Here is a 17,359-nt window from a genome sequence, read left to right as displayed (position 1 = left end):
TACAAGAGGCTGCATTTGATTACAGCTCTACGAAGGCACTGTTTAATGCTGTAGAATGGAGTACATTTAGCAGCTGTAGCAGGTGAGAAATCTGGGGAAAATATGAATGCTGGTATTTTCAAAAATAATCTTGTCTTTCTGTCTGAGAAGGGACATGAGATTTTGTTTGGCCTGTAGTTTCTCAAAACAGACAATTAGGCTTTTTTGGTTTGGAGGCATTCAATTCACGTATATGGTAGGCCGCAGAGATCTCGATGTCCGATTTTAAAGTTCCCTCCAGTTATTTTAGAGAATAGTTCAGCTATGAATTTCACTGGATTTGGACTTTCCTGTTTTTCAGGAAGACCTTCAATTCTGATGTTGTTCCTTCTACATCTGTCTTCCAGTGTTGACAGTTTGTCTGTGAGCACTTTGCATTCTGATTTTGCAGCCATTGCTTTTTCATCCACGGCGGAAGCCAATTGTTCAGCGATTTCAATACGAATCATGAATATTTGCTTGCTATCTTCAAGCTGAGCAGCAAGTACTTTAATTTTACTTTCTAAATTACTTGTATTTTCCTGTATTTTTTCATCAATTTTTTTTTTAGCATTTCTGTAAAGGTTATAGCAAATATAGTATTTAAACGTTGCTCCTGGTCTTTCATATCCTGATGCAGCTTCTCATTTTTCTCATTTAGGACTTTGATTTTGTTCTTTATTTGTTTCTTTATGTATTTTGTTTTTTATTTTATTCTTTTCATTCTTTATTTCTTTCTTTATTTCCCAATTATTCTGCTTTGCTTCTCGCTTTATATCATTTATGCTCCTCCCGACTGCGGTGAGGAGAGTGCATTTCGATCTTCTCCGATCTCCATATGTTGGTTAGTGAGTTCAGCATGAGATGATTTTGCAGATCATCTGAAGTTCGCAATGGGGATGAAAAGGCCATACTCCGTTCTAATTATCCTTATGGAGTCAACGAATGCTGCTCCCACTAACACTGTAGACTAGAGCCAATGCTGCCGTGTCAAGTCCTGGCAGATCTGTACCTTCCCCGTCTGTTACAGGCAGTCTCTGAGAGGCCATACCATGAACTTGAAGCTGGTTTAGACATGGATGGGGCTTTTTGCTGCTTTTTTCCTTTTGAGCCCTTTGTTTGCTACTCATGCTTATTTGTACTAGTATGTAGTATAATTAAATCCCCTTGGGATGAGATATGCAGGATATCTCAAAATTATATATAAAGAAAAGTTTAAAATAACACCGCTGCTAATGGGTGCACACATCCATCTCCAACAACAGGCCAAATCAACCACTATAACTTGGAATTTTAAACTGAAATTGACATTAGGGTGTTTCACAATCAAAAATACATTAATATGATTATTTTCAAATCTGGATTTAAGCTTGCAGAGGTTTCACATATTCAAATTTCTGTATGAGTTACATGCCACTAGACCATGAATGTCATGATTTACCAATACATCTGTATGATCAATAAACCTATATTGATCAAACCAGAATGACCTAGATAATTTTAAAACCTCAGAACAAGATAAGCCTAAAATTAGTTGTCATGTGTTTAGGCAATGTAAAAATCTAACTTTAAAAAGGTGGAACAAAGCTCAGAAAACATGTAGAACTAGGGGCAATGAGTTGAGTCCAGGCCATGTATTGACAATTGTTTGATTCTTTAAAACTGATAAAGATATAAAAACTGATTACAACTCTCTAATTATCTGTATGATTTTTGAGATCTAGCCATCTTATAGTTATCAGTACTGTGGTAAACAAAATACCAATAAGGCATTTGGTAACACTGCAGTGAATGTGATGAGAGGTTTCACTTGAGATTTCTTATGAGGAAAGGTCTTCTAGTCCTTGTGTGTGACAGGAGTAGCATGAACTGCATAATTAAAGTTTGATAACATCAGGTTTTGCATGTGGAAAATGTGAATTTTGCCTTTGCTTAACCATCAGGCTGACTGTCAAAGGTATGTCAAAGTATAATGAAAGATCTAGAAATGCTTCATAGGTGCACATATTCACATATCTTCATTTCTCTTGTATTTTCTTTAGTACAAAAATTACAGTATGCCTGTAGATCCTCTATTAGCTCTGATCCCATACTGGTTTTCAATCATGTTTTTTTGCAGCTTCTCTTGCTTTTCAGTCAAATTTTCTTCTTCAGCTTTGTAAGGGCTGTTAAAAATACATTTGATACAACATAAAGCTTTGCTTTTGCCCCGGCATCCAACCACAATGGGGCCAGATCTTGGCCCTTCACCAGCATCTTGGCACTCTGTCATGCCCTTTTCCCAGGGGATGGTAAGTTCTTTATCGAGAACCCTTCTATCCATTGCATACCACATAATAATTTCAGTCCGGAAAGTGGTTGTTATTATCTCTCTTAGGAAGACCAATGGTCTTCTGAGGTTCACCAGCATCTGCCATGCTTTGCTGAATTTGAGTATGGTGTCTCTCCTCTGTGCAGGTGCTTCTGACATACTGCCTGGGTTGGAGAACGTTGTAATGGTGGGTTTTGCTGCTTTTGGGGAGTGATTTGCCTCTATCCTACATCTCTCCAGGAGCTCAGCCAGCTTTTCCAGGACTTGGTCATGGTACCACTTGTAGCGTCCCTGGGTCAACGCGACCTTACATCCTGACAGGATGTGCTGGGGGCTTGCCTTAGTGTTGTTGCGCAGCGGGCAGCCTACAATACTTCCAAACCACTGGGTAAAATTCCAGGGATATGGGAGAGTGTCATAGACTGCCCTTATCAGACATCTGTGTATGTTTTTTGGCGTCCATTCACTGTTGCATCCCACAGGGTCCAGGCTCTATAGTGGCCCAGGGATACTATGTTTATGTAACTATGCTCCTGCTCTAGCCTGGTGACCTCATCCACCACCAAGGCCTTTTGCTGCTTTTTGGTGGCTTTTGATGAAAATTGTTATGGTGCTCCATGACACAAGCCAGTATGACTGATCTGCACTGTCCCCATTATATCTTGGTGTTGCAAGCTGGAGATGGCAATGTCTACCTTGGCTTGTGGCTTCCACTTGCGGCTTGTGCAGCTGGGGACTTCTGCATGCATTATGAGCTGACCAGTGGACTCTCTCAGCTTCAGTGCAACATGTGCCTTCTCTTGATTGTACCCTAGACTGATGGATTTAACACTAGAATTCCTGAAGCCTAAGAAAAGACTTGTAATCCTAGCCCACCTTAAATCCCTTCACACCTCTCCATCAGCATATTTTGTTTTGTAAATGCATCGATCAGCACAAGCAGCAAGTAGTCCTGCTGTCCTTTTCCCCGCTTTGACAGAGCTTAGCTCGGGCAAAAACTTCTCCCAGCTCAAGCCAAAGGCCCCTTATCTGCATGTGAGATCTGAAGTTGTATAGGGTAAATAATACAGTATACCGTTATTTGGAATATGTGCATTTCGCGTGTGTTCCGTGTCTAGAAAGATCTGAAATGCTTTCCATGTTATACTAATAATGACATGAAGTGACATTTAGTCCAAATATCAGATGCGCTTTTATTCAAGAATATAACAAAAGAAAAAAAGCATTCGATTTACATGTGGCTGTCAATGAGTTAAAAACAAGCTCAAAGAGACAGAGTGGTTCAGCAAACCTTCCATGATGAGTGAAAGCTTTGGACAGCATGTTTCTTAGCCTGGACGTGGGTCAGCGGGGCCCCCCTTTGGAGCCAGGCCTGGAGGTGGGGCTCGATGGCAAGCATCTGGTGGCCTATGGGAGGAGCCAAGGAGGTCGGGTGCAGTGTGAGTTGGGTGGTGGCCAAAGGCGGGGACCTTGGCGGTCTGATCCTCGGCTACAGAAGCTGTCTCTTGGGACATGGAATGTCACCTCTCTGAAGGGGAAAGAGCCTGAGCTTGTGCACGAGGTCAAGAGGTTCAGGCTAGATATAGTCGGGCTCACCTCGATTCACAGCTTGGACTCTGGAACCAATCTCCTTGAGAGGGGCTGGACTCTCTACCACTCTGGAGTTGCCCCCGGTGAGAGGCATCGAGCGGGTGTGGGCATACTTATTGCCCCCCCATCTTGGAACCTTTCATTGGGGTTTGCCCTGGTGGACGAAAGGGTAGCCTCCCTCCGCCTTCAGGTGGGGGGACGGGTCCTAACTGTTGTTTGCTCATATGCACCGAACAGCAGTTTGGAGTATCCACCCTTTTTGGAGTCCCTGGAGGGGTGCTAGAGGGCATACCTTCTGGGGACTCCCTCATTCTACTGGGAGACTTCAGTGCTCACGTGGGAAATGGCAGTGAGACCTGGAAGGGCATGATTAGGAGGAATGGCCCTCCCGATCTGAACCGGAGCGGTCTTTTCTTATTTGACTTCTGTGCTCATCATGGATTCTCTGTAACGAACACCATGTTCAAGCATAGGGGTGTTTATATGTGCACCTGGCACCAGGACACCCTAGGCCTCGGTTTGATGATCAACTTTGTGGTCGCGTCGTCGGACCTACGGCCACATGTCTTGGACACTCGGGTGAAGAGAGGGGTGGAGCTGTCAACTGATCGTCATCTGGTGGTGGGTAGGGAAGCCGGTGAGGCCTGGTAGGCCCAAACGTGTTGTGAGGGTCTGCTGGGAACGTCTGTCAGAAGTAGCTTTAACTCCCACCTCCAGCAGAACTTTGACCACAACCTGAGGGAGGTGGGGGACATCGAGTCTGAATGGACCATGTTCCGTGCCTCTCTTGTTGATTCGGCTGACCAGAGCTGTGGTCGTAAGGTGGTCAGTGCCTGTCGTGGCGGCAATCCCCGAACCTGTTGGTGGACACCGGTGGTGAGGGATGCCGTTCAACTGAAGAAGGAGTCCTACCGGACCCTTTTGTCCTGTGGGACTCTGGAGGCAGCTGATAGGTACTGGCAGGCCAAGCAGAATACGGCTTCAGTGGTTGCTGAGGCAAAAACTCGGGTGTGAGAGGAGTTTGGGGATGCCATGGAGAATGACTTTCAGATGGCTTCATGGAGATTCTGGTCCATCATCCAGCGTCTAAGGAGGGGGAAGCAGTGTAGTGTCAACACTGTATATTGTGGGTATTGTGTGTTGCTGACCTCGATTTGGGATGTTGTGGGTTGGTGGGGGGAGTACTTCTAAGATCTCCTCAATCCCACTAACATGCCTTCCAATGAGGAAGCAGAGCCTGGGGACTTGGAGGTGGGCTTCCCCATCTCTGGGGCAGAGGTCACCGAGGTGGTTAAAAAACTCCTTTGTGGCAGGGCCCCGGAGGTGGATGAGATACGCCCGGAGTTCCTCAAGGCTCTGGATGTTGTAGGACTGTCTGGTTGACACGCCTCTGCAACATTGCATGGACATCAAGCACAGTGCCTCTGGATTGGCAGACCAGGATGGTGGTCCCCCTGTTTAAAAAGCGGGTCCGGAGGGACCACACTCCTCAGCCTCCCTGGAAAAGTCTATTCGGGGGTCCTGGAGAGAAGGGTCCGTCAGATAGTCGAACCTCGGATTCAGGAGGAACAGTGTGGTTTTCGTCCTGGTCGTGGAACAGTGGACCAGCTCTACACCCTTAGCAGGGTCCTGGAGGGTGCATAAGAGTTTGCCCAACCAGTCTACATATGTTTTGTGGACTTGGAAAAGGCGTTCGACCATGTCCCACGGGGAATCCAGTGGGGGATACTTCGAGAGTATGGGGTACTGGACCTCCTGATGAGGGCTGTTTGGTCCCTGTATGATCGGTGTCAGAGCTTGGTCCGCATTGCCAGCAGTAAGTCGAACCCGTTTCCAGTGAGAGTTGGACTTAGCCAGGGCTGCCCTTTGTCACCGATTCTAGGTTATAACTTTTATGGAAAGAATTTCTAGGTGCAACCAGGGTGTTGAGGGGGTCTGGTTTGGTGGACTCAGGATTGGTTCAATGCATTTTGCAGAAGATGTACTGTTTGCTTCATCAGGCCGTTATCTTCAACTCTCTCTGGATTGGTTTGCAGCCAAGTGTGAAGTGGCTGGGATGGGAATCAGCACCTCCAAATCCGAGACCATGGTCCTCAGCCGGAATAGGGTGGAGTGCCCTCTCTGAGTTGGGAGCGAGATCCTGCCCCAAGTGGAGGAGTTCAAGTATCTTGGTGTCTTGTTCACGAGTGAGGGAAGAATGGAATGTGAGATCGACAGGCAGATCGGTGCGGCATCCGCAGTGATGCGGGCTCTGAATTGGTCTATAATGGTGAAAAAGGAGCTGAGCCATAAGGCAAAGCTCTCAGTTTACCAATCGATCTATGTTCCAACCCTCACCGATGGTCATGAGCTATGGGTAGTGACCAAAAGAACGAGATTGTGAGTACAAGCAGCCGAAATGAGTTTCCTCCACAGGGTATCTGGGCTTTACCTTAAAGATAGGATGAGAAGCACAGTCATCCGGGAGGGGCTCAGAATAGAGCTGCAGCTCCTCCGCATCGAAAGGAGTCAGATGAGGTGGCTCGGGCATCTGATCAGGATACCTCCTGGACGCCTCCCTGGTGAGGTATTCCGGGCACGTTTAACCGGGAGGAGGTCTCGGGGAAGACCCAGGACACGCTGGAGGGACTGTGTCTCTCGGCTGGACTGGGAACGCCTTGGGATTCCCTCAGAAGAGCTAGAAGAAGTGGCCGGGGAGAGGGAAGTCTGGGTCTCTGCTCAAGCTGCTGCCCCCACTACCTAATCTCGGATAAGCGGAAGAGGATGGATGGATGGATGATAGCAACCATATAGGAGCTGGTTTTGGTAAGCTTAGAAAAATCTTATTTTCTAATTTCTGTACTTTTTTTTTTTTCTCTCTTTTCTGTAACAGTCAGTGGCACTGTGGGTATACTTAAACAATGAAAAATAATGAAAGAAGAAAGGAATATGACCAACAGGATCAACACTGTGACAGAAATCAGGATATGTGTTCAAGCACAGATGGAGTTAAAGGCACAGCCTTACAGAGAAAAGTAAGTTAAATCCAAATTAACTTTAATGCTGCTCTAGTCGAAGACCTATCTTGCCAGCTGATACATCTGGTTATAACTGTAAAAATGAAGATAAGTGACATTTACATTTTTATTTCATTTTTGTAAGAGAGCAGCTGCAGGTTTGCTTAACAAGAAGCTTTTTGGTATACAGTACGAATAATCCTTTTGTATTTTTAAGAATGTAAAGTAAAATGGAATACTTGCAGATTTTAGCCTTTCAATATGTATAAAGAATGACACATCATTTTATAGTGTGTGAGATTTGAGAAGCATATAAAACTTTGGTAGAGGTTGAACTGCTCTATCATGGAAAGGTTATGGGGTTACCCTACTTAAAAATAAGTCCCTCATTGGGTCTACTGGAAAAGATGTCTGTGCAACTCGCAGTTATATATTGTTTTTGGTGGTTCTTACCTGCACTTACCCATCTGAAACGAGACACAGCCTAAAGTCACTATGAATATGCACTCAGAATTAACTGGTACTGTAGCTCACTACTTTTATCTATCCCTGAATAGGCAGACTGGAGCTAGAAAGTAAGCAAGTGAGGAGGTTTAGATACTTTATTTAGGAATTGTAGTCTTTAACATTATGTAATATACCAAAAGCAGAAGCAAAGCAAACAAATGTGAAAATTAAACTGTACGTACTGGATATTTATCACTTTTTATAGACCTGGGGCCTCATGTATAACGCTGTGCGTAGAACTCGCACTATAACATGGCGTAAGCACAAAAGCCGAAATGTGCTTACGCACAGAAAAATCCAGATGCAGGAATCTGTGTGTACTCCAACTTCCACGTTCTTCCGCTATATAAATCCCGATCAGCGTGAAAACTAACGCTCGTGCACGCGCATTATGTAACGCCCCAAATCCTCCCAGAATTACGCCTCTTTGAATATGCAAATCAATATAAATCGCCCTTAAGCTCAGCCTTCTGTGAAAAGACAATGGGAAAAGCACGGGGGAAAATATAAGAATTTCAGCGAATACCAAGTGGAGACAAAGGAAAAACATACTATTTGTTCAAATTAACCGTGGTATAATCAACAAAAGGAAGTTGATTGAGTGACATAGAGTGTTGGAGAAACTTGAAAGCTCACGTTCACAAAATTACACAGTGCCGGAATTAAAAAAGAAGTCACATATCAAAGTCGCCGTGAAAAGGCGAGTTGTAGCCCACTGTCTGAGTGTCATATGAAAGCTTATTAGGGTACAGAGAAAAAAAAGGCATTCAGTGGGGGAAAAAGCACGAAATGTAAACTTCCATCTCGACATTTCCACTTTAATCACATAGTTTATTTTGTCATTGAAGTAGAACATCATACTTCATCTTAAAATCGTGTAACCAGTTTCTCAAATCACATCGTAATTAAAGTAGCACGTTAAATGTTTTGTTTTGTATTTGATCTTCTATGTGCTCTATGTATGTGAATTACTACTTGCTTCTTAAACCGGCTCTCTTCCTCCAACTGGACACAGAATCCATTACATTCGTGATATTACAGTTACAGAATAACTAAAATACTGAGATGTATACGTGATATCATTTTCATGATGATAGGAGTTAAAGCACGTTATTAAACATGAGTTTCACGGCGCATTGATTGTGTGCGACCTTCGATGAAATAATTTATTGCAGCAGTACTCAGGGGCGGCTCTAGCCTTGTGGTGGCATTGGGCAGAGGAAGAATCTGTGGCTCCTTCGCCTGCCAATCTCAGTAAGGTAGTTTATGCACTGTGGATGGCCACTTCCGTTGCAGACACTGCATAGCCGCCTCGTGCTCATGACACAAGCATTTAAACTTTTGCCGAAATTTGTCGCTGCGTTTTTAGCTGTGTTGTTATTTTCTCTTTCTGTTTTATATTCAATATATATTGGCGGAGTCGCCACTGCAGTCCTTGCTTTTCTTTCCCCAAATACCCAATCAAAATTGGGGAGCGCCGATTCTTCAAAACGTTTAAATAACATTGAAATATCTTAGTAGTACATGTTTAATTATTCTATCCTTCACGACACTCCCAGTGAAGAATACAGATTATTTAAATGAAGTTAAAGTTTTATTTTTATAATATAATAAACATAAGCTGCTCAAAAAAATTAAAGGAACACTTTGAAAACACATCAGATCTCAATGGGAAAAAGAAATCCTCCTGGATATCTATACTGATATAGACTGGGTAATGTGTTAGGAACGAAAGGATGCCACATCGTTTGATGGAAATGAAAATGATCAACCTACAGAGCCCTGAATTCAAAGACGCCCCAAAAATCAGTGTGAAAAATTGTGGCAGGCTAGTCCATTTTGCCAAAATTTAATTGCAGCAACTCAAAATTGTACGCAGCACTTTGTATGGCCCCTGTGTTCTTGTATACATGCCTGACAACATCGGTGCATGCTTCTAATGAGATGACAGATGGTGTTGTGGGGGATCTCCTCCCAGATCTGGACCAAAACATAATGTCCCAGAGGTGTTCTATTGGATTTAGGTCAGGAAAGTGTGGTGGCCAGTCAATGGTATCAATTCCTTCATCCTCCAGGAACTGCCTGCATACTCTCACCACATGAGGCCAGGAATTGTTGTGCACCAGGAGCCACTGTACCAGCATAGGGTCTGACAATGGGTCCAAGGATTTCATCCTGATACCTATTGGCAGCCAAGGTGCCTTTGTCAAGCCTGTAGCGGTCTGTGTGGCCCTCCATGGATATGCCTCCCCAGACAATCATTAACCCACCACCAAACTGCTCATGCTGAATGATGTTACAGGCAGCATAATGTTCTCTATGGCTTCTCCAGACCCTTTCACTTCTGTCACGTGTTCAGGGTGAACCTGCTCTCATCTGTAAAAAGCACAGGGCACCAGTGGTGCATCTGCCAATTCTGGTATTCTATGGCGAATGCCAATCGAGCTGCATGCTGCTGAGCAGTGAGCTCAGGGCCCATTTAGGACATGGGGCCCTTGGGTCACCCTCATGAAGTCTTTCTGGTTGTTTGGTCAGAGACATTCACATCAGTGGCCTGCTGGAGGTCATTTTGTAGGGCTCTGGCAGTGCTCATCCTGTTCCTCCTTGCCCAAAGGAGCAGATACTGGTCCTGCTGATGGGTTATGGACCTTCTATGGCCCTCTCCAGCTCTCCTAGAGTAACTGCTTGTCTCCTAGAATCTCCTCCATGCCCTTGAGACTGTGCAGGGAGACACAGCAAACCTTCTGGCAATGACACGTATTGATGTGCCATTCTGGAGAAGTTGGACTACCTGTGCAACCTCTGTAGGGTCCAGGTATCGCCTCATGCTACCAGTAGTGACACTGACTGTAGCCAAATGCAAAACTAGTGAAGAAACAGTCAGAAAAGATGAGGAGGGAAAGATGTCAGTAGCCTCCACCTGTTAAACCATTCCTGTTTTGGGGGTCATCTCATTGTTGCCCCTCTAGTGCATCTGTTGTTAATTTCATTAACACCACAGCAGCTGAAACTGATTAACAACCCCCTCTGCTACTTAACTGACTAGATTAATATCCCATAAGTTTCATTGACTTTTTGCTATACTCTGATTAAAAAGTGTTCCTTTAATTCTTTTGAGCAGTATATTTTGCTGCATTTCATCTTAAAAATGATATCGTCATCATATGTAAATACGCGCTTTATAAAGTGGCTCAGGTTGTGCAATATTATAACTGTAGTGCAAGTTTACAGTGGGGTGATTGTACTTATAAGTACAAACAGTTCTACAAGGAGCAATTGATTGAGTGCGTTTATAGTTCTTGGGATGAAACCGTTTCTGAACCGCGAGGTCCGTACAAGAAATGCTTTGAAACGTTTGCCATGGCTGAGACAACATGTACTTGAAGCTGTATACCGATAATTCTCTTTCCGATCAGCTGCTGCTGTGATTCAGACTCAGATACAGTGATATAAATACTCCGAGTGGTGCAGTGAGAGTAATATGGAAAAAGATGATCCGCTGTGGCAACTCCTAACGGGAGCAGTTGAAAGAAGAAGGTGCAGTGAGAGTAACAACGCTAAAGCAGTTATGATATTTGGAATACTATGGCTATTCCCTGGACCATTATATTGTTACAAGTTAATTACAATCAGATGCGTTACACTAATAAACAATAAGCGGTCGATTTCAGTGTATTTATAAAGCCGCGTCAGGAAAATAAGGTGTAACCACACAGGAAAAGTAGCACTGCTTTGACGCTGGGTGCCGCCAGTCTTTAAAATCGAGCGGAGAACTTGCGTATGACAAGGTATGAGGTACCGTGGAAAAGTGCGTGGCTTTACGCCAAGTGTAGGTTTTATACATCGCAATTTGAACATAGGAAAAGTTCTTACGCAACATTTCTGTGCGTACGCACCGTTTATACATGAGGCCACAGGTCTTTTTGCGTTGTTGAGTTCACCAGTGCTTGCTTTCTTTCTCAGGATGTACCAAACTGTAGATTTTGCCACTCGTAATATTGTAGCAATTTTTCGGATGTTTTTTTTCTGTTTTCGCAGCTTAAGGATGGCTTCTTTCACCTGCATGGAGAGCTCCTTTGACCGCATGTTGTCTGTTCACAGCAAATCATCCACATGCAAGCACCACACCTCAAATCAACTCCGTTCCTTTTTTCTGCTTAATTGATAATGACATAACGACGGATTTGCCCACACTTGCCCATGAAATAGCCTTTGAGTCAATTGTCCAATTACTTTTGAGCCCCTGAAATGAAGGGATTGTGTTAAAAAATGTTTTAGTTGCCTCACATTTTAATGCAATCTTTTTGTTCAACCCACTGAATCAAAGCTGAAAGTCTGCACTTCAACTGCATCTGAGTTGTTTCATTTAAAATTCATTGTGGTAATGTACAAAACCAAAATTAGAAAAAAGTTGTCTCTGTCCAAATATTTATGGACTTAACTGTATATGAACATTCTCACCTATCAATACATAGTTTACAATCTGTAAACATCAGAAAGCTGAGAAAATGTAAATCCACATTACTTTCTTAATAGAGACTTCTCATCTTAATACTTTCAAGTTCTTAAAGTTGAAAAGTAACATAACTAAAATTATTAAAGAAATCGCCTACCCAAAAGCAATATTTTTATATGTTCCTTATCCTATGTAGTTTATAAAAAATTTTAAATTCTTGCTTTCATGTTGAACACATATAACTAACTTTTTGATAGATTAGACATTAATGGTGAACAATGCTGGAAAACCACAAGAAGATATCAAAAATGTTTATGAAAACATCTCTTTTACTTGTGTCACATAATCCTCATGTCAAGTTGTAGACTTACAGTAATACACTCACAGCCTCACAAATACATGTATTTTTGCTAAATTTTGAAAAACCACTTCGAGAAAATGTTCCCGTGAATAAATACTGAAAATGCTAAAATGTAACTGAGCATTTAAATTGATGTCCACTCCATTTCATTCATTGGTCATGAGTTTAGCCCAGTGACAGCTGATTCAAAAGACTGTTTTTTTATAATCTTGTTCCCTGTCTCCTGCTCTCCTTCAAAATGGATAGTGGAAGGGTCAAACTGTTTTTATTAATTGACATGATCTGGTGGCTATCAAGTATCACTTTAAACTTTGATATTGCAGGAGCAACAAATTGACATCTACTTGGATCCATCACAGTCCTTTTGTACATTTTTGTTTTTTCTGTTGTTAATTAAAGAACATTCCTTGATCTAGTTTATTCAAACTGGGGTTTTTATGCAGTTGTCTGAATAAATAGTCTGTAATGCAATACTTGCGTATTTTTAATCATCGTATCATTTTAAAGACTCCTATCTATCTATATCTATATCTATATCTATATATATATATATATATATATATATATATATAATATACAGTAATTCACTAAGGCAAGACACCCATGGAAAGCAATGCGGAAAGGGCGTGGATTCACTAAGCCGCCGACAAGTAAGACACCTATGGCGCACGCAGGATGGAGCCACGCCAGAGGTGAATCGCCATATGCAGCGTGTAAAACGATTTGCGAGGGGTATCCCATGGGATCCTTAAAACAATTCTTTACAACTAAGGTTAAAACACAATGAAGTAAGCAGTCTTTAAAAACTGAGTTTTCGGTTACGACGCACGACCGCGTGCACCATAGCAAACTGTTTTACACGCTACATACAGCAATTCGCATCTGCGACAAACATGCGTCGTCTTAGATGCTCCTGCAGGAACACGCAAAGTCTACGTGAGTCACAGGTGCAGCTGGACTGTGCAGACGACAATGACTCAAGTGACAAGTTGAAGGTGGGCACATGAGCGATGGCGGTCCGCCAGTTTTCAGTCACGGACGATTGTGTGTTGGTTCGTTCCTTGCATTGTTAACATGTTGCTTTTCTTGCTGATTTATTAAATTACCGATTTTTCAAATGTTAATTTTCTCCCTGTGCTTAAAAATCATTAAAAAACCGGCCTGATTATGTGGCGTATAGTACGCTGCGGGTTGGCTAGTTGTTGATAAAACTAATCAAAATGCTATATTAATTTGCATTGTGATGTTGCTTACAAAAAGTAGAGCTTTCGTCTGTGTAGTGTTTTACTATTTTATTCAGTTGTTTCTGAAACTGTCAATAAACTAACTGGAATAATTTAATATACTTTGGCAAGTGGTTATTAAAACTGGTTTGCATTAGGAAGTAATTACTATGTTATTTCTGCTTTGTAAAAAAAATATTATATGCTTGAAGGAAAATACTTACAATTTTGATTAATATGCAGTTATTTTCAATTAAAAATGTTAAATTTTCGATTAATTTTTTTTATCAAACAAAGGTTATATTTTTTTGTCTGAGAAAAATCTGATTTTCTTTGAAAAGTATCTTTGAAGTCCTGTGAAAGAACACAGACAGAGTGATTAATGTGGCTGAGATCAAGGGATATAAAGTGATCTACAATAGGCTTTGTAAGGTCTTTGATTTTACCTGCTGAAATGAGCTCGTTAAAACAGTATGCTGACCATCTCTGTGTTTCACCTACAGTGTATAAGATGGCTGGACACTTCCTACAAGATATGCATTAGAGTCTAAGAAACTGTGAAAGAGGCAGAGAATTTTTGATTTGCTAGGGACAGAAGGAGCAGCAGAGAAGGCAACTATGTGAGTCATTTGGCTTCTGTAGACAGAGGTTTTAAGTCCTGGAAAGCTGGTTGAAGACTGATATTTAAAAACGGTAGAGTTGTGGTATTTGAGAGATGGATGGAAACTAGTAAAATCACTAATGAATTCATATAGCTGACTTCTGGAGCAAGAGGTGTCTCCAAAGCAACAGTCAATATTTGTACAGCTCCAGGTCAAAGACTAGCTAGGAAGAAAACAAACTCTCTTAAACCTAGTTGATGAAGATGCTAACATAGCTGGGTCCCATTCAGATATCCATTGCATCTCCAATGACCTTATGAAAAAAGCAATTATCAAATGAGAAGGCATTGAGGGTTACAACCAACTCTGCCAGTCAGATGAGGATGTTCATAGAACGTTCCTGGACTGGATGTTTGTTGAATGTCTGTGTGAGGGCAATAAGACCTTCATTATGAGGAATGACTTTGTATAGGCAGGTAATGTCCACGGTATAAAGATAATGCTCTCAGGACTGTAAAACTGCAGCAGTCAAACAAATGGACTGGTTACTGTCTTAAGTATGAAATGAGATCTTCAGCCAGCTGTCTCTTAAGACTGTCAAGGAAAGCTGATGTATAAATATTGGGACAGTTGCATGAAGAAACAATAAGGTGCAACTCTATCAAAACTTGGCTAAGAATATGAAGTGATGCGTCAAAACGCAAATGCTTCAGTTTTAGAGGCAACATTTTAAAAATTGTTACTTTATTTTAAATTAAGTTAAAGGGATACTTTTCTGCACGCAACAACTTATATGTGTCCAGATAAAGCAACCCAGTTGCAAGCCAAGCTGTCTAGATACAGGCACAAGTCCAGCAACACACACAAATTTTTATTTCCAAGGAAGAAATGTTATTCGCTCGTTTTCAACCACTGATGCACAATAAAGCACAGTATCAAGCATAATATAGAATACAGCACTTAGCCTTCTCTCTGTCTTTGTCTCTCTCTCTCTCTCTCTCTCTCTCTCTCTCTCTCTCTCTCTCTCTCTCTCTCTCTCCTTCTTCCTCCACTCCTCTCTGAAGCTTTGTCTTCTCCTTTCCGAATCTGGCTCCTAGAATGGATTGAGGAGGGTCTTTTTATATAGCACCCAGAATTGCCCCAGGTGTCCTGTCATCTCCTTCCAGGTGTACTTCTGTGTGCGGTGGCAGCACTGCAGAGAAGGGCTCAGTTGTTCCCTATGTGCCCCCTGACTGGTTGCCACAAGCCCCAGCAGGGTTGGGCTTCCATGCTCTAAACCTGTGGCACCATAGCAAGACAGGAGGACTGCCCTCTGTTGTCCTGGGGAAGGTACTGCCCCATACAAGCTGTTACCCTCAGTCCTTCCCTTAAGAAGGCATCCCAGCTGGGTAAGAGTCCTGGCTGTCCATTACATATGCAATGCAAATGCCTGTTATAAGCCATTTGGTATGAGGTTTGTAAAAGCAGTGTTAATGTTTTTGAAGTGCCATTTATTGGAATGACAAATACAGTGCATTTTATTACTAAAAATGTTTGTGAATTGCCATCTTTTGGAATGACAGAGACATGGCAACCAGATGGACACCCAGACAGACGCATATGTTTTATAAAGGTGAATGATCATTTTAGAGTTTTAGAGTGGAAATAATAGATCGTTATTTGGAACACACTCATTTCATTTGTGTTCCGTTTCTGTGTAAACACATTATTAAAACAGAAACTTTTTCATATTTTAGTAATAAATGTTACAAAATGTAGGCATAAACTATAAAATGTGTGAAGCCTGAAGGCCAAAGATCAACTAAACACTTTCACAAAAGGTTCAAGAATGTCACAACAGCTTCCATGGTGAACTGGTAAGATTTCATCACTCAGAGCGCAACCTACTTGCCATACCTCAGAGACCCGAGTTTGATTCCCTGCTGGGGAGAAAATGTTTTTTTTTTTTTTAAACCTTCGGTGTTCTACCTGTATATAGTACAGTATATAGTATTACTATATACTCTATATAGTAATAACAATAATTTTATTATTATATGGCAGCTTCATTGTCTGCCTATCATATAGTGCCTTTCCTTCCTATCTATCTATATATCTATCCTCCTAAATGTTTTTTTATATATCTATTATACAGTGCCCTATGGGGTGCCAAACAGGCAATTACAATGATTTTCGGAATATATAAAGTAATTCCTGAATATATAAAGTCGGCATCCGAATATATAAAGTCATTACTGAATATATAAAGTCCGCTTCGGAATATATAAAGTTACTCCCGATTATATAAAGTCAAAGCCTGATTATATAAAGTCAGCATCAGAATATATAAAATAATTCCCAATTATATATAACATCAAAGTCTGATTATATAGAGTCAGTGTCGGAATATATAAACTCATTTTTGAATATATAAAGTCAGCTTCGGAATATATAAAATCATTCTCGAATATATAAAATTTCCGTGTTTGTCATTTCACTTTTACTAGTGAATGGTAAACTTCGACAGAAGCGACTCAGAGTTGATCGGGCTTGTGAGGTTCGTCTAAAAATGTGCCCATACAAAAAGAATAAATAAATATAGTGTTCAAAATGCCGGGAACATACATCATTTTGAATGAATTAACTGAGCAGTGGGGTTTTTTTTTTTATATTTTTCTGAAGATGTTTTTGTTAAGTTTGTTCTATACGTTGTAGTAGGAATTGATTGAGTTTACTAAAAATGTGCCTGAGTTGTTTCAATCAATATATTCTGACTTTAAATTTACATATCATTGCAGAACAGTTTAAATACCTCGGGGTAAACATCACAAGTAAACATAAAGCTCTTTATCAACAAAATTTCGTCGTCTGCATGGAAAAAATTAAACAAGACTTGCATAGATGGTCAACCCTTCATCTCACACTAGCTGGAAGAATTAACACTGTTAAGATGAATATTCTTCCTAAGCTCCTTTTTTATTTCAAAACATACCAATATACATTAATAAATCGTTCTTTAAGCAATTAGATTCAACAATAACCTCATTTATTTGGAATTCTAAACATCCACGCATCAAAAGAGCGACTCTACAAAGACAAAAGGTAGAAGGCGGCATGGCTCTACCTAACTTCCAGTTTTATTATTGGGCGGCAAATATACAGTCGATAAGAACCTGGACACAAATAGAAGAACATACACAGGCATGGACCGCAATAGAAGCAAAATCCTGCAGTACTTCTTTGTATTCCTTGCTTTGTGCACCAATAAACACACGTTATCGGCAATACACTAATAACCCAATTTTGCTCCACTCAC

The 17,359-nt window shown here is 41.4% G+C and overlaps 1 protein-coding gene across 2 annotated transcripts in view; it reads left to right on the top strand.

The window, feature by feature from the left end:
* Nucleotides 1–64: 64 nt before the first annotated feature.
* slc7a9 (solute carrier family 7 member 9) overlaps nt 65–17,359 on the top strand; it is a 224,403-nt gene continuing 207,108 nt past the window's right edge. Inside the window, exons 1-2 of one of the 2 annotated variants that reach the window (XM_039763591.1) lie at nt 65–82; nt 6,792–6,933. In XM_039763591.1, coding sequence (XP_039619525.1) covers nt 6,820–6,933 — 114 coding nt within the window. In that variant the 5' untranslated portion in view covers nt 65–82; nt 6,792–6,819. The remainder of the gene's footprint in view (nt 83–6,791; nt 6,934–17,359) is intronic. The other variant, XM_039763592.1, reaches the window with a different exon arrangement.

This window comes from Polypterus senegalus, chromosome 9 (genome assembly GCF_016835505.1).
Source record: "Polypterus senegalus isolate Bchr_013 chromosome 9, ASM1683550v1, whole genome shotgun sequence".
Lineage (NCBI taxonomy): Eukaryota > Metazoa > Chordata > Cladistia > Polypteriformes > Polypteridae > Polypterus > Polypterus senegalus.
The sequence above is the reverse complement of the archived record's forward strand: the minus strand, read 5'-3'. Positions and strand labels throughout refer to the sequence as shown.